Raw genomic sequence first — 26,853 nt, forward strand, 5'->3', positions numbered from 1 at the left:
GGGCTTATTTTTCTCGGCGTTGGTGCATGTGCATTCGACGCTCAAGCGCCGGCGCATGCTTAGCCTTTCCTGCCCAACTGAGGACCGCAGCTCTCCTTTGATTATTCCCAACTCCACTCGACGGAGGCATTGGACACCATCATGCACAGATAAATGCGCAACCCGATTTCGACATTTGGAAACGTCTGAGAAAGATTCAATGATGATAAAAGCTCGTACTAGCTCTACTGATTCGTTTACAGTCACCGGTTTCTGAGTGCGCATGATGCAGCAAACTGTATCAGCAAATTTTGACCGATTTATAATCAGTTAAAAGGTTTAAAAAGTCATTTATTTTCAGTAAATTATCAAAATATTTAAAAAGGTTTGCTGCATGGTTAAAATACGCAACGCATATATATATATATATATATATATATATATATATATATATATATATATATATATATATGTATCCTGATGTATCCGAATTCCTTAGCATATCCAAAACGTCAGAACAACTTGATGACGTCCCCTTGGAATTATAAGGTTATATCTGACATTTTTGTCAAAATCGAGTTATTCACATATTCTTATTCAGTGACAACTTATTTATATTGTGTGATAGATTTTTTTAATGTTATGTGCATTTTAGGACTTTTTTAATGTTATGTGCATTTTAGGACTTTTTATTTAAATAAACAACATCTATACAGTTGAATGGAATGCAAAAAACTTTGAAGCTTGTACTGGCTACTGTATACAGTATAGAAGCTATATGATATGTACTTTTAAATGTATTATTATTATTAATAAACAGTTGTTGCTAATTGTTATCAAGAAAAAAATAGTTTTAATCTGCCTGTTTGCAACCCCAGTAATGAACTGTTTCTGCACCTAAATATGACTTTTTCTTTTTTTTTATGGCCTTTTAAACATAATTCAACATGCTACTCTTTATTTTTAATAAATAATTATGCTTTTCTGTAAGTTAATTTCTATACACCATTCCGGACTTTTAATTTGGGCTGACGATGTGACGTCACAAGGCTGCGCCGCGCTGCGGTTCGTCTGAAGAAAGGTTTGTGTCATTAGCATTGACAGTGTTTAAATCGATACAGAGCGCTCAGTCTGTCTTACTGTTTTTACAAGCGCTGTAAAATGAATTACATTTCATTGAATGTAACGTTTTAGTGCTTTGTCTAGTGTTAAAGCACGTATATATATTTTTTGTGAGTAAAGCGCATCCACACATGAGTAACAAAAGGTGCGTGTCATTTCGCTCCTTATATCGTGAATCAATTCATCATAAACACGAACTCGGTGACGGGCGAGTAGTGACGGAGAAATTGAGTTTAAAATAATAGTAAAAAAAATTGTATTGAATGAACTAATTTTCAAATCGTTTCAGTGATTCGAATCACGTTGACCAAAACAGTGTAAATGCAACGAGAACAACAACAACAAGGGGGTCTAATGAGAGTTTAATGCAACCAACTAATCATTCAATCATGAACTCTCACTGTGACAGTGACTCCACTTACTAGTGTACTGATTACTGAGCAAGAGAGCAGATTGAGACGCACAGATGTAGACCTTAGTATTTATTATTAGTTATTTTTCTTCATCTTAAACAGGACAGTGTCCAAACACAGAAAAACTCCCGCTGAAGCAACTGAGATCCACGTGACGCACCATTATAAAGATGGAGTTTATTAAGGATGAGACTGAAGAGGAAAGGATTGTAGAAGTATTCCGTGTGAAACAAGAAGATACTGAGGAACAAATAAAGATTGTGTTTATTAAAGAGGAGAGCGAAGACACGAGTAATGAAGAAGCTTTCGGAGTCCAACATGAAGATATTGAGACACAAACAGAGATGGTGTTCATTAAAGAGGAGAGCGACGACATGAGTGATGAAGAAACATTCAGAGTCCAACAAGAAGATACTGAGACACAAACAGGTTGGTTTTCAAAGCTGAACTCATTTGATTCTTATTGAAATGTCCAGCTGTACAGAAATGTCACATGAGTGTCGTAATCGGAGTGGTTTTGATTTAAATGGAGCCTCGTGGACAGACATGTTGGGATCACATGACCCGACAAACACTAACGCTGCCTTCAACCCATCCGACTTCCACAATGGACATCAGGTATTATGACGTTCACACATTTAAATCTAAGAAGAAATACATACGTATAAACAAAATAAAAAACTTAGAAAACAATTACTTTGAATAACATTAAATTTAGTATCTACTTTAGAAACAAAAACCATTCATTTCTATTAATTCTAACATTCTTTTGCAATAAGCAATGTGAGTAATTATATTTTATATGTCGAGTTACTGCTGCTGTCTACATTTGCTATTTCTTTGAAGGGCAAATAAATGGCCAGCAGGCACGAAATGGGTGATTTCAGCTGAATGTGTGTTACTTAAATGATTCACTATTGAAAACATCTGTTGTGACTTTCACATCTTCTCTTTGGTCGGTTAACCGATTTAATGTTGGGTTGCGTCGGGCCCATGGGTACTCAACACGTGAGAGCGGCTGTGAGTGATGGTGACACATCATCATTCACAATGTACAAATTAAGCTTTTAATATGATTTAAACTTTAATAGTACATTAACATAGAAACAACACAAAAGTTATTCAACATGGAAAGCAATTGAAATGTAGTAATAAAGTAATTTCACCAGATAATTATTTCATATTGTGCGCTCTGCACGGCTGCGGGACACATGACAGATGGACTATTCATTCCTACAACTTATTTTGTTCCTAAGACTTGTGAATTTGTGGCAACTGTCCATGTTTCATTAATTTTGTTCCCTAAATAACCCATGATTTAACTGAAATAAGTTAACGAAGGTTTTCAAGCCCTGGGACAAAATGGGATGCTTTAAGGAAAATGTATAGCCTATGTAAGTAATAGGACTTACATAAAAATAACAATTTGTTTTGTCATAATATATGTATTTTTTTAAATATGCAAAAATATATCAGACTTAATTAATATTGGATTGGATTTAAAACAGAAAGTTAGTTCACGGAAAGAAAATGATGATAATGCACATTCTGTTTGTTTGCTTTATTTTACAAGAGCACAAATCTTCTGTTTTTTTTGTGAGTAAACACTTTTGCAGAAAAGTTTTGTTTTTTTTCTGTCTCAGTTGTTGATATGAAGACGATCATCTTTTCCATCTATATGCGAATGTGTGTAAAGTACAAGCCTAGTTTACATTATAAATAATAGTTTAACATTCAAATACATTGCGAATATGGAAACATTTGGATTTGTTGCGAATGAGACATGAGCAATAACCTCCAAATAAATCTAAAAAGCTGTGCTCGCTCGTCCTCGTCTGCACCCATGCACGCACTGTCACGATCTAATTCACTAGATGCTGGATTTTTTAAAAACAAATAGGCCTACTTGAATGCGAAAATAAAAAATCGGACATTTTCCAGAACAGAATCCAGCAGGATTAGATTACTTTGAGCAGCTGCGCCAAAGGAAGCGGTTCACTTAAAGGGTTAGTTCACCCACTAATCAAAATTATGTAATTAATAACTCACCATCATGTTGTTCCAAACCCGTGAGACCTCCGTTTATCTTTGGAACACAGTTTAACATATTTTAGATTTAGTCCGAGAGCTCTCAGTCCCTCCATTGAAACTGTGTGTACGTTATACTGTTCATGTCCAGAAAGGTAAGAAAAACATCATCAAAGTAGTCCATGTGACATCAGAGGGTCAGTTAGAATTTTTTGAAGCATCGAAAATACATTTGGTCCAAAAATAGCAAAAACGACGACTTTATTCAGCATTGTCTTCTCTTCCGTGTCTGTTGTGAGAGAGAGTTCAAAACAAAGCAGTTTGTGATATCCGGTTCGTGAACGAATCACTCGATGTAACCGGATCTTTTTGAACCAGTTCACCAAATTGAACTGAATCGTTTTAAACGGTTCGCATCTCCAATACGCATTAATCCACAAATTACTAAGGCTGTTAACTTTTTTAATGTGGCTGACACTCCCTCTGAGTTCAAAAAAACCAATATCCCGGAGTAATGCATGCACTCAAACAGTACACTGACTGAACTGATGTGAAGAGAGAACTGAAGATGAACACCGAGCCGAGCCAGATAACGAACAAAAGACTGACTCGTTCTCAAGTCAAGAACCGTTTGTCAGACGCGTCCGATTCGAGAACCAAGGAGCTGATGATACTGCGCATGTGTGATTCAGCGTGAAGCAGACCGACAAACAGGGCGTTTGAAATGAACTGATTCTTTTGGTGATTGATTCTGAACTGATTCTGTGCTTGTGTTATGTGTAAACCGAAGGCTTGAATCATCGGCAATGACGCCATTATGTCGAGCGCAAAAGAACCGGTGAACCGTTTTCTTCAACCGGTTTATTGAATCAAACTGTCCGAAAGAACTACTGGTGATCCGAAAACCGATGCAACCGGTTCTTGAAAAAGAAATATCCGCATCCACACGAAACCACAAAACGATGTAGTATACATACCAGACCAGCATGTGGTGCTGTAATTCTGCAACAGAGATACACTTAAAACGGAGAAGACATGGACTATGCGCATAAGGCAAGGCAAGTTTATTTATATAGCACCTTAATCATGAAGAAAAATAACAAAAATAAAACAAGCAATTTTAAAACTTTAAAAATATTTAAAATGTACTTAAAATTAATTTAAAAGCAGTTAGAAATAGAAAATGATTTTATATAAACAGTGCAGTTCGGACATTGCACAGTGCTCATTCAATAAATGCACAGCTAAACAGATGGGTTTTGAGTCTAGATTTAAATGTGAATAGTGTTTTAGCACATCTGATCTCTTCTGGAAGCTGATTCCAACTGCGGGCGGCATAGTAACTAAAGGAGGACTCCCCTTGTTTTGTGTGAACCCTTGGTATTTCTAACTGACTCGATCCTAATGATCTGAGTGCTCTGTTAGGTTTATATTCAGTGAGCATATCTGCAATATATTTCAGTCCTAGGTCATTTAGTGACTTATATACGAGTAGAAGTACTTTAAAATCAATCCTAAATGTAACTGGAAGCCAGTGTAAGGACCTGAGGACTGGTGTGATATGCTCAGATTTTCTGGTTCTAGTCAGAATCCTGGCAGCAGCGTTCTGGATGAGCTGCAGCTGTCTAATGGTCTTTTTGGGAAGGCCGGTGAGGAGCCCATTACAATAGTCCACCCTGCTGGTGATAAAGGCATGAACAAGTTTCTCCAAGTCTTGGCTGGAAACAAAACATCTAATTCTTGCAATGTTTTTTTAAATGATAGTATGCTGATTTAGTTACTGCTTTGACATGACTACTGAAACTAAGGTCTGTCTCCAGAATCACACCAAGATTCCTGACTTGATTTTTAGTTGCTTGACCCCTGGAGTCAAGGTATGCATTCACCTTGAGAACTTCATCTTTGTTTCCAAATGCAATGACTTCAGTTTTTTCCTTGTTTAACTGAAGAAAGTTCTGGCACATCCAACTATTAATTTCATAAATGCATTGTTAGAGGGAGTCAATGGGGCTGTAGTCATTTGGAGATTTTCCAGGGCATTTATTCATATTTCTTATCAGAAGAAATCATAATTGTGTATCAAAAAGAGCAGTGACACACGGTAGTACTTTTTGCCTTTTATTTTTCAGTGATCAAACATTTTTCACACAGTAAATATATCAAGAATGAGCAAATGTACATGAAGAACAATATTCAAAGATAAATAGGGTAAAATTGTAAAAATTGTTTTAGGGTCATTTACCTCAAATTAGAAAAACAAAAACTGATCTTATTGTAAAAAATAATTGTTTTGCAAATTTGTTAAAAATAATACTACTAATAAAAAAACTAAAAACAAACACTGTGCAAACATTTCTTTTTTGTTTACATAAAAATAAACAGCAAGAAAAGAATAAAAAGTAGTTCAGACTTCTGGAGTTTAGACACATCAGTTGACTTGAGTGTCCCTCAGTGCTCCAGCGCTGGAAGCATTTCCGAGATGAGACAAAGCACAGTGGAACGTTGCACTTCACACAGTATACAGGAGTCTTCACTTTCTTATCTTCTGTTTTGCACAAAACACAGATTCTCCTGGCAGCTGTGGTATCATTGCCAGTTCTTTTGGGTCAGAGGGGTCTTGTTCTGGAGTTTTGACAGTTCACTGTGAATAATATAGCTGTTCACAACAGCAATGTCAATGAAATGAAAGAAGAACGTTTTATACCAATCATGTTTTGTGGAGCACATTGTAATATCCAATGAGTGTGTCCGAGAGGTCGACACAACCCATGTACTTGATGTACTCCATAACTGCTAGTCCAATCACCCTCTGCAGTCTTTACCCGACGGTTTACATTGTCACCATTGTACGATTTGTGAACTGTGGAACACATGGTGACCTCCCTGGTGTCCTTCCATCTTACAAAAAGTAGCTTCCCATTTCTGATCCAACGAATTTCCCCTCTTTTGGCCTTTCTGCTGAGGTCCTTGACTTTAGTTTTTGGAAAGCCCTGCCTGTTTGGACATATGGTGCCACATGCCTGGGTGTGCTTCAGGAGCAAATCAGAAAAGAGGGTCAGGCTGGTTTAAAAAATATCCATAAAAATGTGATGTCCAAGAGGATTCAAATCCAGAATTTGCATCACAGATTCATAGCTCAAGCCTTTTTATGAAGAGGATTTTCCTTCGTAAACATAAAATTTCCAAATGTATCCTCAAATAGAATCCCCAAGGACAAACAATTTGTAGCCCCATTTGGTAGGCTTGTCCTTCATTTATTGTTTCAGTCAAATCCTGGCTTTAGGAGAAACGTGGATGAAAATATACCTGGCAAGCGGAAACAATGTCAATATAGAAGGGGTTTATTTTATGCAGTCTATCATAGTCCAGGGTTCCCTTTTTTCTACCATTTTCTTCTTCATCTTTTAGATTGGAAAGATGAAGATTCCAAAAAATAGACTGGAAATGTGATCTGGACATTGCAAACTGTGGGAATGGAAAATTATAAAAAAAATTTAAAAAAAAAACTTCTTTGCCCAGTAGTTAGCAATAGTCTTTGCATTCACCAATCCCATATAGATGACACTGCCAATATTAGTATAAAAGTCTTTCACAGAAAGCACTCTCCAAAGAAATTTCTTACCAGCCTCAGGCCTCTTTGCAGCAAATTCATTTGTATTTTTTAGGATTAACCCTATAACAGAGTATGTGAAAAAGAGCTGAAAAAGCTCAAGAGGTGAGAATGTGGCTGTTGTGATCAGCTGAAGCCCTGGTGCATGCTTTGGAATGAAGTTGATGACAGCTGGGTCCTCGTCTGCATTTGATATGTCATGCCACCATTCATCAGAAGAAGCAGTCTGTTGTGCACTTCTCCCCTGTACTGAAAATCCAGCTCTGCCTCTGCGCTGCCCAGAAGGTGGTTGGAGTTGTGGTGGGGAAGGTGCCGAGGCCAGGTGTGCTTAAGGGAGCTGAAGGACTTGTGTGTCGTGGCCTTTTTGAAGGAACCCACTCCTCATCTGATGAACTCAGACTGTAATACAAATAAAAAGTTTGTGAATGTGTTCATTTGCAAATGATAAACTAATAAACATCTAAATTTTGACCCATTTCTGTGTTGTTTTTGAGGTTTGTGTTTGGATTATTATACAGTTATACAAGGGGAAGTTGTGGCCTAATGGTTAGAGAGTTGGACTCGCAATCGAAAGGTTGTGAGTTCGAGTCTTGGGCCGGCAGGAATTGTGGGTGGGGGGAGTGCATGTACAGTTCTCTCTCCACCTTCAATACCACGACTTAGGTGCCCTTGAGCAAGGCATCGAACCCCCAACTGCTCCCCGGGCGCCGCAGCATAAATGGCTGCCCACTGCTCCGGGTGTGTGTTCATAGTGTGTGTTCACTGCTCTGTGTGTGTGCACTTTGGATGGGTTAAATGCAGAGCACAAATTCTGAGTATGGGTCACCATACTTGGCTGAATGTCATGTCACGTCATGTCAGTTGGAAGATGCAAACATGACCCATTATAAGATTTCTAACAGAGTCAGTCACTTACTGATGTTTTATCTGTTGGTATTTGATAGAATCCATGATGCCATGTGTCTAAACAAGATGTCCAAGACCTCCAGCAGAAATATAGGCCAACAATAAAAGTTCAGCTGTATATTTCATTTTACACGTGGTACTTTTTATCTCTGTGTTCACCAAATCCATCTTGAGTTTTTGCTGCTAAAAAGCTCATTTTTAGTTTCATCTGATCATAGAAGCCAGTCCCATCTGAAGATCCAGTCATGGCTGATAACTGAATATGCTTTAGTTTGTTTTTGGATGAGCTAGGATACTTTTTCTTGTAACCCTCCCAAACAACATGTTGATGTAGGTTCTGTTTGACAATTTTTTTAAGGTTTTCTGACCCCGAGACTCAACTATTTTCTGCAATTTTCCAGCTGTGATCCCTGGAGAGTCTTTAGCCACTCAAACTCTCCTTCTCACCGCATGTTAGGACGATATAGACACACGTCCTCTTCCAGGCAGTTTTGTAACATTTTCTGTTGGTTGGAAATTCTTGATTATTGCCCTGATGGTGGAAATGGGAATTTCACTGCTCAAGCTCTTTTCTTAAAGCCACTTCACCAATTTGTGAAGCTCAATTATCTTTTGCTGCACATCAGAAATATATTCTTTGGCATTTCTCATTGTGATGGATGATTCAGGAAATTTGGGCTTTGTTTTCCCTCCTCTTTATATTTCTGTGAAACAGGAAGCCAGAGCTGGATGATTTCATGTTTATAATCATGCTGGAGTGCTCAAAATTGTGAATATGAATGGGAATATAATTCAGAGATATTTTACTCATAAGAATTTCTAAGGGGGCCAATAATTGTGTCCAATGAGTTTTTGAGAAAAACATTTATTTCTTAATGGTCCCCCCCCCCCCCCCCATTATAAATTCTTATTATCCAATGAAAGGATACATTTTTGTGAATTTTTTTAAAATAAAAAAATCAAAAGGATTAACAATGCAGATGAATTTTCACAGCCTTCTTTGATCATATTTACCAAGGGGGCTGATATTTTTGGCCACGACTGTATCTAGGTGTTGATGCACCATCTGGACTGGATATGTACTGGATCTGGGTGACCGCAGGGACAATCTGATCTGGATACAGACTGGTGGCTACGGTGACCTCGGAATAAGAATAAAATGGGTTAATATCTGAATTCTAGAATTTTATTTTAGAAAAAATAATTCTGAATGCACATGTGATATTTTACAAATAAAAAAATCAGAAGTTAGGTACAGATGTACAGGAGATCTTATGTGTTGTTCAGCTGGAATATGGTCTGGAGAGAAAAAGCATTTTTTTTGTCTGAGTGTTTTGGTGCACAGTGATCTGTAGTGCCGGCCAAAAGGCAACAATTCAAAGAGGAAGTGTGCTGGGTGTGAGGGGTCCAGAGTGATTCTCTTAGCCCTTTTCCTCACTCTGGATGTGTGAAATTCTTGGAGGTTGGGGAGGGGTGCACCGATAATCCTCTCAGCTGTCCTGACTGTCCGAACCAGCCAAACCAGACTTTTATAGATGAACACAGGACAGACTCAATGACGGCTGAGAAGAACTGGGTGAGCCATTAGCCATGTTTCCACTGTCGAGCTTAAAGCGGGCGTGCCAGGGCCAGTCACGTTTTCACTGTCACTTCTGGGGTTTGATCGTGCCTTGTCGGGGGTTCCTCGGGGCCAACGGTTGGGGTTTTTTGGCCCGACGAAAGCCTTCTGAATAATGGTTCTGAACAATGGCGGAGTTTCTCCGCATCTGGAGAGCATCAGCCGCGGATCATTTCAGAAAAATAACAGCTTTAACACCAGCATTAAAGACTTTATTAAATAACTTGAGCTCAAAACTCACTCTTAGTCAGCAGAAAGTGTTTGAAATAACTTGATCTGATTTGGATTATAATCACTAAACAAAGCAGAAATATTTATAAATGATGCAAAAGACTATGCACGGTAAACATTAACGTTACCATAATAAACATGGTCAATGCAACCTTTTATCATGTTCGTTTTGTGATCGCGCATGTTCCATTGATTTATTTCTTAGTTTTCTGATAACTTCTCTTTGTTGGTGAAATGATGGGGTAACGTGACGTTCTGAGAGGCGTGTAAAGGGCGTGTTTTAGTGAAGCACAGTGGAGCTTCAGGCCCTGACTGTGGAAACTCTGCGCTATTTCGGCCTTGGTGCTACTGGCCCGAGGCTATGAGCCCCGCCCAGCCCGCTTTAAACCCTGACTCGCACTGGCCCAACAGTGGAAACACGGCTATTGTGAAACACGCATTTATATTTTAGATGTCACTTCCAAATTTATGCAGCATGTAACTGGCCATCAATTTTCATCCGACAGCATGAAAAACAATAATTTTATTTAGTGGATTATAGATACACAGCCTCAAAAGTGCAAAAGACCGCTCACTCTACAATCACTAAACAGCTCTTGCTCGTTATCTGCACTGCATAATGAATCTCTTAAGTCATGTCACTGTTTTTTAATGAGAGGATTCGCAAAACAAAAACCATGACAAAACACTTGACATTTTGAGAGGGGAGTGGATTTTAACTTGAACTCCTCCGATTGGCCATTGCATTCAAGAGCGCAACAAACATGTCTGTGATTGGCCAAATTTCTCACCACTGCAAAAACACGCTGTAAATAAGAACTTTTTTTTCCTCTATCTATAGCTCAAATGCAAAAATGCAATGGAGCATTTGCTAAATCTGTTTTGCTAGTAATATTTTATAACAGTATCAACTATGCTGATAACTAAGGCTTTTGTTTCATTGTTTTATTTTTCACCCAAGTTTTATTATTCTTGAACAATAAATTATTTGATCAAACACTAATTGGCGGACCCTGATGCACTGCTGCAGACCCCCAGTTGAACACAAAAAAAGTTAATAATTAGCAATATGGTGAAGTGCATCGGTTCTCAACTCTGGCCATCAAGGTCCACGTGTCTATGTTGTGGCCAAGTATCCCCCTACCAGGTATCTTGTGATAAGCTTGTTTTTAGGAAATTTCTTACTGCACCTGGCAGTGGTGGATCCTGACATGTGTAGGCAGCTGCCTTTCTTGTCTTCTTTATACTTCATTTTAGGCAGTTTCTATGGCAAATATCGAGAGCCCATAAAGTTATGTGATCCAAATTATGTTTCTACAATATTTAGTAGTAGCTCATAAGTGGTGACTGTCAGTTTGTGCGCATATGACAGGATTTGTAGAAAAATTAATACAAGACGTAGTCAGCCAGATGATGAACATTATTAATATTATTAATAATTATTATATGATGCAGTCATACTTGTAGCAATATTTGTTAGTTCTGTTGTTGATTCAGGGTTAGCATCATCTGGGGTCCTCTGAGGGTCAGCATCATCTCTTCTCAGGTGTTCTGGATCCAGACTGGAGCTTGTGTAAATCCCGTGGCAAAACATAGAAACAAATAGAGACATCATTAGCATAGCTGCTGTTCCAACAAAGTAAAATTAATTAGTTTAACCCAAGCTAATGAATAAGAATGCACATTTGATCAGATGCAACTACACTCACAAAAGATACATTATTCCAATGCTTGGCGAAAGAGATGTGTTTTTAATCTAGATTTAAACAGAGAGTGTGTCTGAACATTATCAGGAAGGCTATTCCAGAGTTTGGGAGCCAAATGTGAAAAAGCTCTACCTCCTTTAGTGGACTTTGCTATCCTAGGAACTACCAAAAGTCCAGCGTTTTGTGACCTTAGGGTGCGTGATGGGTTGTAGCGTGGTAGAAGGCTAGTTAGGTACGCAGGAACTAAACCATTTAGGGCCTTATAGGTAAGTAATGATAATTTGTAACTGATACGGAACTTAATAGGTAGCCAGTGCAGAGACTGTAAAATTGGGGTAATATGATCATATTTTCTTGACCTGGTAAGGACTCCTTTTGGATTACCTGTAGCTTGTTTATTGAAGAAGCAGGACAACCACCTAGAAGTGCATTACAATAGTCCAGTCTAGAGGTCATGAATGCATGAACTAGCTTTTCTGCATCAGAAACAGATAACATGTTTCGTAGCTTGGCAATGTTTCTAAGATGGAAGAAAGCAGTTTTTGTAACATTGGAAATATGATTTTCAAAAGACAAATTGCTGTCTAATATAACACCCAGATTTCTGACTGTAGAGGAAGTAACAGTACATCCGTCTAGTTGCAGATTGTAATCTACAAGATTCTGTGTGGTGTTTTTTGGTCCAATAATTAATATCTCTGTCTTATCCAAATTTAATTGGAGAAAATTATTTGTCATCCAATCTTTTACATTTTTAACACACTCTGTTAGCTTAGATAATTTAGAAGTTTCATCTGGTCTACTTATTGTAGTTAAGTGTTTAACTTGTAAATATGCATTAATAATAATAAAAAAATAATATATATATATATATATATATATATATATATATATATATATATATATATATATATATATATTAAGTGCCTTTTTTATTTTGTTGTTATTGTATGCAATAAAAGCGTATCAACCAGTTTCCAGAAATAATCACTGAGGGTGCTTCTGAAATTAGTGAGGGTGCTCTCTTGAATTCATATATTTTGTCCTGTCTATTGCTATGGTTATCACTGTCAATAACTGATACTTTGAGAGCAAATCCCACATAAATATGTATTTCCTGAAACTTTGCAATGTGTGTGTGGTCAAAAAACTTCTACTTTTTAAATGGATTATAGACTAGAAACCTTGCAAAGAGTGCTCATACACTACATACTGTATTATATAACATACATTGTGTCGCAAACTCTGAACCCCCCCCCCCCCATATGATCTAAATTTCATGTTAATATTTTGATATCTGTTGTCCTGTGCTATTAAACTGCTGTTGACTTTTCTTTGTTTTTCACCTTAGACCTAATGATACTGAAAGAGGAGAAAGTAGTACTTAAAGAAAATGAAGAGGAAGATCTATATAACAAACATCATGATTTCATAACTGGAGAAAAATATTTTTTTGTTGCTCACGAAAAAGAGCAAGTTACTTTAATTGCATGCAGTTTGGAAAGAGTTTCACTCAACAAGGAATTCACACTGGAAATAAGACTTTCACCTGCGAACATTGTGGATAAAGTTTAAATCAAAAAGGAGACCACAACAAGCACATGAGCGTTCACACTGGAGAGAAGTCTTTCACATGCCCTCAGTGTGGACACAATTTTGCTCAAAAAGCACACCTTACTGTTCATATGAGACTTCACACTGGAGAGGATCTTTAATCTTGTCCTCGGTGTGGAAAAAGCTTCTGTCAGCATGGAAACCTTACAGTCCACATGAGGATTCACACTGGAGAGAGTCCCTTCACATGCCAGCAGTGTGGACAAAGTTTCAATCATAAAGTTAGCCTTTAAAACAGGCACTTTAGTGAAGTGACATTCAGCCAAGTATGGTGACCCATACTCGGAATTTGTGCTCTGCATTTAACCCATCCGAAATGCACACACACAGAGCAGTGAACACACACACACTGTGAACACACACCCGGAGCAGTGGGCAGCCATTTATGCTGCAGCGCCCGGGGAGCAGTTGGGGGTTCGATGCCTTGCTCAAGTCGTGGTATTGAAGGTGGAGAGAGAACTGTACATGCACTCCCACCATCCACAATTCCTGCCGGCCCGGGACTCGAACCCACAACCTTTCGATTGGGAGTCCGACTCTCTAACCATTACGCCACGACTTCCCCTCACACTAGAGAAAAGCGTTAAGAGATGCCAAAAGAGTAAAGAGTGTGCTTTGCCCCTCATGTAGAAATCTCCACGTGAGAGTTCACACTGGAGAGAACTTTCACCTGCCAACAGTGTAAAAATGTTTCAATTGAAAAGGAAACCTTAAGTAACACATGACAGTTGCCTCGAGAGTTGCCTTAACCCTTTGAAATGTCATTATTACACGGCTCTGTGGAACCGGTAAAAGCTAATAACACAGGCTCATCTGGGTAACAGCAGTCGGCACTGTACTCTTGCTTGAACTTTTTTTTTCTTTATAAAAATCGCTTTGCATTTGTTTAGCTAATAAAATATTAAACCCCACTGCTGCCATTTTGCTACGATTGTTTTGTACGCTGTAATGGATTGTAAGAGAACTAGTAAACTGGTAAGGTTTTAAAACATTTTCATCTTAATAATTTGTTGCCTTAATTATTTTGTGGATAAATGTTGTGGTTTGACTGCACCGTTTCCCTTAAATGTCTTGACTATAATCTTCACTATTGACAATTGAAACAACTTCCTATTGTCAATATTCAGGTGCATCTAAAAAAAATTGAATATCATGGAAAAGTTCTTTGTTTTTTTGTAATTCAGTTCAAAAAAGCTAACTTTCTTAAATTCTAGATTGATTGCACACAAACTGAAATATTTCAAAAAATATATATATATTTTTAATTCTGATGGTTATGGCTGAAAGCTTAGGGAAAACATTTATTCAGTATCTCAAAACAAAAACATTATCAATCAAAAAAAAAATACAAAACTGAACTGTTCAATATCTCCAAAGCAGGTTTAAATATGCACTCAATACTTGGTTGGGGCTCCTTTTGCACAAATTACTGCTTCACTTTGGCGTGGCATAGAGGCGATCAGCCTGTGGCACTGCTGATGCGTTATTAAATCCCGGGTTGCTTTGATAGTAGCCTTCAGCTCCTCTGTATTGTTTGTCAGATGTTACTTACCTTCCTCTTCACAATACCCCATAGATTCTCCGTGAGGTTCAGGGCAGGGGAGTTTGGTGGCCAATCAAGCACAGTACTATCATGGTCAGCAAACCACTTTGAAATGGCTCTGTGGGCAGGTGCTAAAGTTCTGCTGCAAAATGAAATCAGCATCTCCATTAAGCTTGTCAGCGGATGGAAGCATAAAGTGCTCCAAAATCTCCTGGTACATGGCTGCATTGACTTGATAAAACACAATGGACCAACACCAGTGGACGTCACCGCACCCAAATCATCTCTGACTTCGGAAACTTAACATTGGACTTTGGATTCTGTGCCTCTCCAGTCTTCCTCCAGACTCAAGACCTTGATTTTCAAATGAAATGCTAAATTTACTTTCATCTGAAGAGTTGAATGTGGACCACTGAGCAACAGTCCAGTTCTTTTTCTCCTTACTCCAGGTGAAATGCTTCTGACATTTTTTTCTGGTTCAGGAGTAGCTTGGTTCTAGGAATGTGACAGCTGTAGCCCTTTTCCTGAAGATGTCTTGAGTGTGGTGACTTTTGATGCACTGACTCCGGCTTCAGTCCACTCATTGTGATGCTCTCCCAAGTTCTTGATTCGGATTTTCCTGACAATCTTCCCAAGGCTGTGGTCATCCCTGCTCTTGTGCACCTTTTACTACCGCACTTTTCCCTTCCAGTCAACTTTCTATGAATATATTTTAATACAGCACTCTGTGAACAGCCAGCTCTTTCAGCAATGACCTTCTTTGGCTTACCCTCCTTATGGCGGGTGTTGATGATTGTCTTCTGGACAACTGTCAAGTCCATAGTCTTTCTCGTAATTGTGGTTGCATGTTCTAAACTAGCACAAGAGGTATTACCCAGTAATATCTCTTTAATTACCCAGTATTTACAATTAAAATTAATCAAACTAATCAAGCTCAAAATATAATATTCAAATTTTTTGAGACACTGATTTTTTTTATTTTCCTCAGCTGTAAGTCGTAACCATAAGAATTAAAACAAAAAATCTCTTGAAATATTTCAGTTTGTGTGCAATGAATCTAGAATATAAGAAAGGTTTTTTTTTTTTTTTTTTTTTTTAAATTACAAAAAAAATTGACATTTTCCATGATATAAATTTTTTTGAGATGCACTTGCAATTGGTTTGTCAAAAGTACAAACATCGGTACCAAGTATGTACTGAAATTTAAAAAATGTGACAATACCAGTGTTTCCCCCTAGCATTTTTATTGCTGTTGAGCGGAGTCTTAAATATCTCAGATTGGCCATTGTGTTTAAGCACTCAACCGTTATGTCTGTGATTAGCTACAATGATCAATAAAATAAAACTATTTTTATTATTTATATTTAATTTTTCATGATACAATCAGGGTGGACATGAAGAATTAACTAAAAAGTAACGATAAAAATAAAAATCATGACAAGTAAAAATGGAATAAGTAAAATAAATATAGAAATGCAGATAACAATAGAAAGTTGAGAAACACTAAGATAAACAAAGTAGTATTTTAAATATCAATGTAAAAGGAAATCTATAAGTTGGAATGAAAAGTGTTAAACAGACAAATTTAAGATTTCATTAATTTTTTTGTATGATAAAAAGGACTTCCAAATTTTTTGAGAAATGATTTGTTGGGACGGTGAAGATACATTTTTTTATTTATATATATTTTTAATGAAATATAAGAAATCTGAGATGGAAGTTTTTCCAATTATTTAAGCAAAATTTGTCATCTGGCCAGCAATGTGAGGAAAGCAATAAAATCAGCAAAATAGTCTCGTGTTTTGTGTGTATTTTTGCTCCTTTGTTTTAATTATTCCCTTATCAAGTCCCTTATAAATAGTGTTTCTCGTTCTTCATCTGGTATTGTTTGGGAACATTCTGTGTGATAATTAAATTCTGTGAATTGTACTTCTGGGGCCCGTTTAACTAAGGAGGTTCAACCAACTAGTGAAAACTGGCAGAACGTTAGATTATGGTATTTCATGGGCAAAAAATTAATAAATAAAATAATAATATTAATAATAATATTTTAAGTGCATTTTTCTTATTTTACAAATGATCTGCCAATAGAGTAAGAAAAATACGACAGTGGCTATTTACACTAAGTGGAATTAACATACTTTCTTAGCGATAGATCCTATTTACAGTAGGCTAAGTGCAAGTAGCTCTAGATGCTATTTACAGAAAAAATGTACAGTAAAAATTGTGATATATTCTATTTACCAAGAAAAAGTAGCAGTTCTTTGCAACAGGCTAAGTGTAAATAATAATTAGATGCTAGTTATACTTTATACTGGCAGATACATTTGCACCTCAGTATTGTTATACATTAACAGGATGCAATAATAACAGATTGTAAATTATTATATTTATTACAATTATAAATAGTTGTATCATTATTAAACACTCGTTAGGCACTTTACTTCCACTTTTAGAACATTTTGTTTGTTTTTATTGAAAAAAATTTCTAAAGTGAAACGTGATGGGAAAAGTGAGAAGAACGAGGTTGGCAAAAGCCGGTCTCTAACCCAATCAATCGCGTTACAAGCTAGTTTTCAGTGCCCAAAACATTACTGCCTACACCATTGAAGCTGTTATTCACGTGTGTCGTATTTAACCTTATGTGTTGATGGAAGGCAGAGCTACAGTAGATTTGCTCTTAGTAATAGACACTCAGAATAATCTTGTTTTCCATTTGTATTAAGATTATTTTTATTACCACACTGGCATATAATTTGACTTAATTAAAATGCACTTAATTTAGACCCCCCCCCTCAGGAAACAAGACAAAATTTCTTATATCATTTTCTTATATAGAAAATCAATCTTTATTTTTTATTATTATTTTTTTATATTTATATTTGTACTTGGGAGAAAAAAGAAAAAAAAACACTTAGTAAGAAGAGCATTTTTCCAGCGTGCATCAATGAAGTGTTTAAAAAGGGGGAGGAGAACGAAAGAAACTAGGTTTATCTAAGAAAACCTGCTCCTGACCAGGTTAGGTAACTGACTCGAAGTATAAGTTAGCGCTCTTTCAGAAACGGGCTTATCTAACCCTGCTTTCTAAGGTTTGACAAACCTCCCATTCTGAAACAGAAAACGTAGAGTTTCCCACATTTCAGATTTAACATACTCAGAATTTTCACTTAACCTCCTTTGTAAAACGGGCCCCTGGTCTCTATGCTCCTTGCTCTGTGAGCCTCACAGTTGCTACCCATGACAGAATATTGGACCCAAATTATGATGGCTGAAGATAAACTGTGGGGTTAATGGCAGGCCGGTTGGAGTTGTATGTGGAGGATTTAATTGAGCTAGTTTACCAGCTGAGCTGCTCTTGTTGTGTGCTTTTCAACTGGGACTGGATGATGAGATTATCATCCGGTCTCTGAGTTTTCCCTGATTGAGCTGATTAATATTGTACTCTTTTTGAATGGTTCTGACATAGTTCTCAGTCTGGTATCGTTTGTCAACACCCTGTGTAATGTGTGATTCCCTGTGTGATAATTAAATTCTGTGATTTGTACTTATGGTCTCCATGTTCCTTACTCCGTGCTCCTCACAGTAGCTACCCATGACAGGTAGAAAATAATCATTGGGCAGGACACCAGGACAATGAGGGTTGAGGGTTGAATATTGAAAAAGGGTTGAAGCAGCATGTAAACGTGATCCACATAATGTTAGGTCTTATTTATTTTTTAATGGACTCTTATTTATTTTTTTAAGTTTGCAATGACCTTAAGAATCCAATTGCACAAAGTGCTGATCAACTTCAGTAGAGTTGGATTCTAGGGAGTTGACCAGCTGGGTAAAGTCTGAGACTGTGGATTGAATGTTATCCAACCAGGCCGGATTTACTAACAGCTTGCACCACCGCAAATGGCCTTTTTTGTGTTAAAATAGTACTGTCAGGATTTACTAAAATCGTGCAGTGAAGAATAAGCACTGAAAAGACATGGACAGTTATTTTTGCTCTTGACCTTATTGAATACACATTTATAGGAGTTTCCCTTTCAGACGTAAAGAGTATTAAAATTTATCATGCAACACTATTTACTAATGTTTTGCACTAGTCAAATAACTGATATTTGCACCATTATTTAAGGCTCCAGAAAAAGCATGACTTAAAGCAGATATTAATTCCTTAATTTTCCAATTATAAAGACAGTGAAATCCCACACCAAATAGAATGATCTGTGTCTAATAGTCTCCAGCAAACTCCACCAGCAATGAGCAGTATGCATTTCATGTTGAAGTAAACACACGAGCCAGATGATGTTAGATGTCAAATAATAAGCTTGTGTTAATGTTAAGTTTTGGTAAGGTTGTTAAATAATAAAAAAGGCTTTTTAATCTAAATGTCTTAATCTAAACATTTCTGTGTAACAAAAGGAGTCAAATATATACATTTCTAAAGCATCTTGTATTGTCTGTTTCTTTTCTGTTGGTGTTATGTTGGTTTTGATGACTTGCTTTGTGCCATTAAAATGTGGTTAACTTGTATTTGCTTTTGTTTTTCTTTAGAACTGAATCAGCTAAAAGAGACGAGTCACGAACTGGAGGCAATGGAAGTGAATAATCCACGTCAGAAACATGATTTCATAACTGAAGAAATAAGTTGCTCATATACAAAAAATAATTCCCAAAAAAGAGATCAGAAGGCAGAAGCTAAAAGTCATTTTACCTGCCAACTGTGTGGAAAAAGTTTTGCTCGAAAAACAAACCTTAAAGTCCACATAAAAAGACATACTGGAGAAAAGCCTTTCGCATGCAAAGAGTGTGAGAAAAGTTTCACACACAAAGCAAGCCTTAACGTTCACATGAGGAATCACACTGGGGAAAAGCCTTACACCTGTCAGCAGTGTGGAGAAAGTTTTAAACGTAAAGGAAACCTTAATTGCCACATGAAAATTCATTCTGGTGAGAGCCCTGACAACTGCCAACAGCATGGAAAGAGCTTCGATCAACAAGGAAAGCTTAAAGTAAACATGACATTTCACACTGGAGAAAAGCATTTCATCTGCCAACAGTGTGGAAAGAGTTTTGATCAACAAGGAAACCTTAAAGTCCACATGAGAGTTCACACTGGAGAAAAGCCTTATACCTGCCAACAGTGTGGAAAAAGTTTTACTCAAAAAGGAACATTTAATGTTCACATGAGAATTCACACTGGAAAGAGCTCTTTCGCCTGCGGTCTGTGTGGGAGGAACTTCACACGAAAGAACAATGTTAAAACTCACATGAGAATTCACACTGGAGAGAAACCTTACACTTGTAAACAGTGTGGAAAGAGTTTTACACATAAAGGACACATTAATACCCACATGAGAGTCCACACTACAGAGAAGCCATTTACATGCGATCAGTGTGGAAAGAGTTTCAAATGTAAAATACACCTTAATAATCACATGGGGATTCACACTAGAGAGGACTTTTACATGCCATTATTGTGAAAGGAGTTTCACAGAAAAAAAACATCTTAAGAATCATGTAAACATTCTCATAGCAGAGAATGTGCCATCATTGTGGACAGTTACACAAACATTGGAAAACTTATGGATAGGTAATTCACATGCACACACACACACACACGTATTAATTTAAATGCTATAATCCCCCCCAAAAAATTTGCTCTTATCACACTACTTCATCTCTTTGTTTGATATAAAGCATGTAGAATGCTACATCTAATAAGCCATAAATGATAAAAATATTTTTACACTTCTGGTCATATATTGTATTGCAAACATTATTAACAGCTGGGAGATCTTAATGCTTTGCGTTCTGGTGGTTCTTTGTCTCTAAATTGTGCATTAAAGTTGTTTAATGCACAGCTAGTCATGGAATATCCCTTACAAATAGCGGAGTTCATGGCATTTTATCATTCATTCCTAAGGCAGGTTCAAGGGTTCACATACTCCACCAGCTACGCCAGGCTAAAGAAGATGCATACAGGAGTGGGGATAAAGCCTTGTACAAACAAACAAAAACACGCTGACAAAAGACATCAGAGCGGCTAAGAGAAGCTACTTGAAAAGCTGAAAAAACAGTTTTCTGTCCATGACCCTGCATCAACGTGGAATTCCTTCAAAGTTATTACCAGCTACAAGATACAATCCCCCAGCACTGAGGTGAATCAACAACTGGCTGAAGACCTGAATGAGTTCTACTGCGGGTTTGAATAGCCTGGTCTCACACCTCTCACCCGCTCTGACTGTCTCTCCACACAACCTTTAAACATACACTCTAGACCTGCACTCAAGAGCTGTGAGGAAGATGTAAGAGTCTTCCGAAAAGGTAAAAAAAAGTAAAGCCTAAAAGCCTTTGCTGACCAGCTGTCATTCATCTTCACACATTCAGTGTGATACATCTTCAGATCACTGGAGCTGTATGAAGTCCCCTCCTGCTTCAAGTGCTCTACCATCATCCCCATAATAAAGAAACCAAAAATCCCTGGGCTAAATCACTATAGACCTATTGCCCTTAAATCTGTGGTCATGAAGACATTTTTAGTCATTTGGTTTTTGGCCCACCTTAAGGACATTACTGGACCTTTGCTAAACCCTATTAAATTAGCGTATCAAGCAAACAGGTGCATGGATAAACTTCCTGAAACACGCAACTGAACACACACACAACTGTGGAGATGATTGCAGACTTTAGGAGAAACCTCCCTGCACTCCCCCTACTCACCATCATATACAGCGCTCACCATCATATACAGCACTGTGTCATTCAGGTTCCTGGGCATGACCATCTCTCAGGACCTGAAATGGGAAACTCACAACGTTTTTTTCTTGGCACCAAGAGTTAAAGACTGTTAACTTTTGGTAAAACAGCACTCATCACTGTCACTTTTTAGTTATCTGAACAATTACAGTGAAGGAGGGGCGGGACTAGGGCTGCATGATAAATCACATGCGATTGTCATGCGCATCTTGTCAGTAAAGCTGGTTCTGTGATTAGTAGTAAATCTCCATCTCTCCATTATGTGTGCTCAGATGGAATGGACTTTAATACACAGAGCCGTAGTTCACTGACCAGCTATGCAATATCGAGTTCATAATCGCAGGTTAAAAAATAATGCTTGGAGAAACATTTCATTAATGATTCGTCTGCCATATTGCTTCAGCATACTGTATATTCCATATCATACCAACCACAACGTCTCATTTTTTTAAAAACGCGGCACCCTCAAGTGCTCACAGCTTGGTGTTTTCAGCTGCCTTTGGTGGACACACGGCCCTACTTGCAGCTACACATATAGCCTGTTATTTACATTTACATTTAATTATTTAGCAGATGCTTAAATCCAAAACGACTTACAAATGAGAACAATAGAAGCAATCCGATCAATGATAGAACAATAGTATACAAGTGCCATGACAAGTCTCAGTTAGTCTAGGGCAGTACACAGTGTTTTATATATATATATATATATATATATATATATATATATATATATATATATATATATATATATATATACAGAATAGAATAGAAAAGAAAAGGTATGTGCTAGTATTAGTTGGTCATGTGCTGGTCATGTGCTGATATCTCTTTGGGATGGCACCACAAGGCGCCGTTTACTTGCAGAACGCAAGCTTCTCGAGGGCGCATAAATTTGAACTAGTGAGTTTAGGTATATTGGTGCAGTGTCAGTGGTCATCTTGTAGGCAAGCATTAGTACCTTGAATTTGATGCACGTGGCTATGGGTAGCCAGTGTAACCTGTTGCTGCTGCATTCTGGATCAGTTGCAGAGGCTTGATAGAACATACAGGAAGGCCCGTAAGAGAGCATTACAATAGTCCAGTCTGGAGAGAACAAGTGCTTGGACAAGAAGTTGGGTGGCTTGCTCTGGAAGGGTATAATCTTCCTAATGTTGTATAAGGCAAATCTGCAGGACCAGGTGATTGTAGCAATATGGTCTGTGAAGCTTAACTGATGATCGATTGATCTCCTAGCTTTCTGGTGTTCCTGGAAGGAGTTATGGTTGACGAACCCAGCTGTATAGATAAGTTGTGATGAAACGATGGGTTAGCTGGAACCACCAGGAGTTCTGTCTTAGTAAGGTTGAGCTGAAGGTGATGGTCCTTCATCCAGCTAGAAATGTCACTCAGACAGGCTGAAATGCGAGCAGCTACCGTAGGATCATCTGGTTGGAATGAGAAGTAGAGTTGAGTGTCATAAGCCTAGCAGTGATAAGAAAAGCCATGTTTCTGAATGACAGATCCTAATGACGTCATGTAGATGGAGAAGAGAAGTGGTCCAAGCACTGAGCCTTGAGGAACCCCAGTAGCAAGAAGTTGTGACTTAGAAACATCACCCCTCCAAGACACCTTGAAGGACCTACCTGAGAGCGGTTAGAGATGCTGATCCTTCTGAGGGTGCACAGGAGAATCTGGTGGTTAACTGTGTCAAAAGCAGCAGACAGATCCAGCATGATGAATACTGAGGTTTGGAAGCTGCTCTTGCCAGTCGCAGGGCTTCTGTAATTGAAAAAGGGCAGTCTCAGTTAAGTGGCCACATTTCAAGGCAGATTGGTTGCTGTCCAGAAGGTTCTGTACTAGAAACATTGGTTGAACACAACTTGCTCAACTGTCTCAACTTGAAATTAATGGAAGAAGGGATCTGTAGTTTTCTTAAAGTGCTGGATTTAGAGACAGTTTCTTAAGCAGTAGGCTTACCTGACCCTGCTTAAATGCTGTGGGAAATGTACCAGAGTGAAGAGAAGTGTTAATAATGTGAGTAAGTAAAGGTATGAATGAAGAAGAAATGACCTGAAGGAGGTGAGTGGGGATAGGATCAAGTGGACAAGTTGTAGGATGAGGATAAGTTTGGAAACTTCCATCTCCAAGAGTGGAGGGAAGAAGGAGAGAGAGTGTATTTTATTCGTTATGAAGTTATCATCAGTCTGCAGTGTGGGGAATTGTTTTTTTCAAACTTAAAACTTAATTGAAAAACTAAACCTACATAAATTTTAAAAACTACACTTAAATAGAAATTAAATTAAAATAAGTTTTTTTATTTAAGTTTTATTTACCTGAACGTAGGCAAAGAGCAGTGTTAATGTTCAAACTGTGAATTTTACAATGTTCAAAGTGGATGACAATAATAAATAGTCTTATTAGGAATATTTTTTTAAAGGGGTCATATGATGCAATTTCAATTTTTCCTTTCTCTTTGGAGTGTTACAAGCTCTTGGTGTATAAAGAAGATCTGTAAAGTTGCAAAGACTAAAGTCTCAAATCCAAAGAGATATTCTTTATAAAAATCAAGAGTCAACCACACCCCCCTAAAACGGCTCATTCTAACTTGTTCTATCATGATGTGGGAAGATTTGCATAATGCCACTCAAACGTTCACGCAAAGAAAAAAGGCGTAACTTTTATTATCTCTATTGCTGCTGCCGTCATGTCGTGGAGTCGCTGTGTGTTTCATTGTGAAAGCGAAACTACTTGTTTTTCCTTCCAAAAGAGGACAAGACTAGAAATCATTGGTTAAGTTGTATTTCAACACTTTTTCCAAAAACAGTCCAACCCAAATATTCAGATGTGTGCAGTGTATTTTATGAAAGAATGGCCTGCAATGTGTCTGTGGCACAACAGCTGTTTCTATAAAGTGGGGCAGTTCAAACCTTGCAAGGACAGTCTGGCACTTCTGACTCACAGCCTGTAAGTACAATATTTATATGTAAATAATTTGTCAAAGTCATTATAATCCGTAATTATGTGCCTAATGGATGCAAAAATGTCTCGTTTGCCATGGGTTTTATTGTTTTTGTCTCGTCTAGTGATGTCCAGAGCGCGAACAAGTCTTTCCATTTAACCAGATCTTCTTAGTGAACCGGTTGAAACAGTTCACCAAATCGAACTGAATCGTTTCAAAAACGGTTCATGTCTCCAGTACGCACTAATCCACAAATTACTTAAGAAATTACACTTCCTCTGACGCAAAATAAACCAATTTAAACTAAATAAGTTAGTTACTCCTAACAGTACATTGACTGAACTGCTAAAAGAGAACTGATGATGGGATGTGTACAAGCAGAGCAGCTGGACTGAGTCTCGTGCTGCTGGGGAGACGGCATGTGTTAAGGGCCATGTAACATTTTATTCACACTCTTGAGGCTTTCAGCCAATCGCAACGCACTGGATAGCTGGCCACTCAGATCACATCTCGCTTTTTTTTAGAACGATGAGCTTTGTAAAAATCCACACGTTTCAGAAGGCGGGGCATAGAGGAGAAATAATAATGTGCATTATATTGAAAATAATGTGTTTTTTGAACCTCTAACTGCATGAACACTTTGCATTACACCAAATACAACACAAAATAATGTTATTTTTAGCAGCATCATATGACCCCTTTAAACTGCACATAGCGCTAATGTATGTTAATGTTGCTCATTATGGTGGTACTTTGAGAGCCAAATATTTTCTGGGGTTGTACTTGGTGTAAAAAGTTTGAGAACATAAAAACGTCCCACCAATTTGCTACCTGCATTTGGTTAATTAATGTCAAATTAAAATTTGGTTTATTTGCTACCTTCTTTTGTATAATTCAGTGGTTTTGTGGTGTTAGGCATTATACAAATACAGATTTGTATCAGCATATATATATATATATATGTGTGTGTGTGTGTGTGTGTGTGTGTGTGTGTGTGTGTGTGTGTGTGCGCATTTATTTATTTTACTTTTGTACTTATGTAAGTGTTTTATGTTATAATGTCTCTCGTGTTATATATGTATGTACCCAGAGCTCCTGGAAACCAAAACTAATTCCTTGTGTGTTTGTGAAAACTTAGTGAATAAAGCTCATTCTGATCTAATGATGTCCCATATTTTGAATTTGTGCTCTGCTTTTATCCCATCCAATTGCACACACACAGCAGTGAGTAGTGAACACACACACTGTGAACACACACCCGGAGCAGTGGGCAGCCATTTATGCTGCAGCACCTGGGGAGCAGTTGGGGGTTTGGTGCCTTGCTCAAGGGCACCTAAGTCATGGTATTGAGGGTGGAAGAAAGCACTGGTCATTCACTCCCCCCACCTACAATCCCTACTGGAAAAATAACCTGTAAAATAACACTTTATAGTCTTCACTGTATAAATAACACTAAGTACACACTAAAAGATTTTTAAATCTTATAAGAATTTAAAAATGTGAGAGACCAGAAACACAAGGATAAAAAAAATCCTAGTTTTACACTAGATCCGAGTTTATCCTTTGGGTTCACACCACACCTCAGGATTTTTTTCCCAAGCAGATTCAGTCACTCTTTACACACTTTACACCACAGGGAAATCTGACAAGATAATCTTTAGAAGTAGCAAGATAATTAGGACATTACCTAGGATTGTCATAAGGAATGAGCAGCAGCAGAAGACAGCCTCTTCTGAGGGAAGTACAGGAAGGTGACACTTCACTCTTGATATTTTCATGGAGGATTGATGCAGTGTTTCGCTCTGGAACGAGGCTCCTCCTCAGCTCTTGATCTTCCAGCTCTTGAGACTCCAGATTCCTTGCAAACTGGAAACTTTTAATACAATTTACCATATTAATGTAGTTAGGTTTATTTAGTTTTGTTAGAGCACATAGATAGCCAAAGGTATGAGAAAATTATTTTAAAATGGTTTCTCTGCATCCTCATCATCCTGAGTCTGTACTGTCATCATCCTTATCTGAAAGGGAGGATCACCTTGTTAATGTTGCTAATGTACACAAGTCTCTTCTGCTAACTAAGGCTGCATTTATTAGATTGTTTATTAGATTTATTATATATTCGATGCAATATTTCTGTGATGCAAAGCTGATTTTTCCAACAGTTGTGCTATTTAATGTTTGAACCATGAAAACTTTTCAGGATTCTTTCATGAATACAAAGTTTAAAAAGTTCAAATAAAAGTTTAAAACATATAAAAACTTGTATAATATTATAAAAGTCTTTACTGCCACGTTTGATCAATTTAATGCATCCTTGCTATTAATGTCTTACCAAAGAGGGGGAAAATAAAATAAAAGTCTTATAACATTTGAACTATTTACAAAGATATGAAAC

General features: G+C 37.5%; 1 protein-coding gene across 2 annotated transcripts; it reads left to right on the forward strand.

The window, feature by feature from the left end:
• The first annotated feature begins 1,007 nt into the window (after window positions 1–1,007).
• LOC132099138 (zinc finger protein 239-like) lies at window positions 1,008–20,357 on the forward strand. Of its 2 annotated transcripts, none has more exons than XM_059505601.1 (3): window positions 1,008–1,060; window positions 1,617–1,943; window positions 19,313–20,357. In XM_059505601.1, the coding sequence occupies exons 2-3, from the start codon at window positions 1,685–1,687 to the stop codon at window positions 20,239–20,241; spliced, it is 1,188 nt and encodes a 395-aa protein (XP_059361584.1). In that variant the 5' UTR covers window positions 1,008–1,060; window positions 1,617–1,684; the 3' UTR covers window positions 20,242–20,357. The 2 variants fall into 2 exon arrangements, with proteins under 2 accessions (XP_059361584.1, XP_059361583.1); XM_059505600.1 differs by lacking the exon at window positions 1,008–1,060 and adding an exon at window positions 1,100–1,246.
• Window positions 20,358–26,853: the final 6,496 nt, after the last annotated feature.

The sequence above is a fragment of the Carassius carassius genome, chromosome 22, assembly GCF_963082965.1.
Source record: "Carassius carassius chromosome 22, fCarCar2.1, whole genome shotgun sequence".
In the NCBI taxonomy this organism is placed as follows: domain Eukaryota; kingdom Metazoa; phylum Chordata; class Actinopteri; order Cypriniformes; family Cyprinidae; genus Carassius; species Carassius carassius.

Bases quoted from the DNA above. Each gene is read 5' to 3' on its own strand.
- LOC132099138 (XM_059505601.1), top strand. From the start codon at position 1,685: ATGGAGTTTATTAAGGATGAGACTGAAGAGGAAAGGATTGTAGAAGTA. The intron at 1,944-19,312 runs GTTGGTTTTCAA...GTTTTTCTTTAG, and splicing joins AGATACTGAGACACAAACAG to AACTGAATCAGCTAAAAGAG.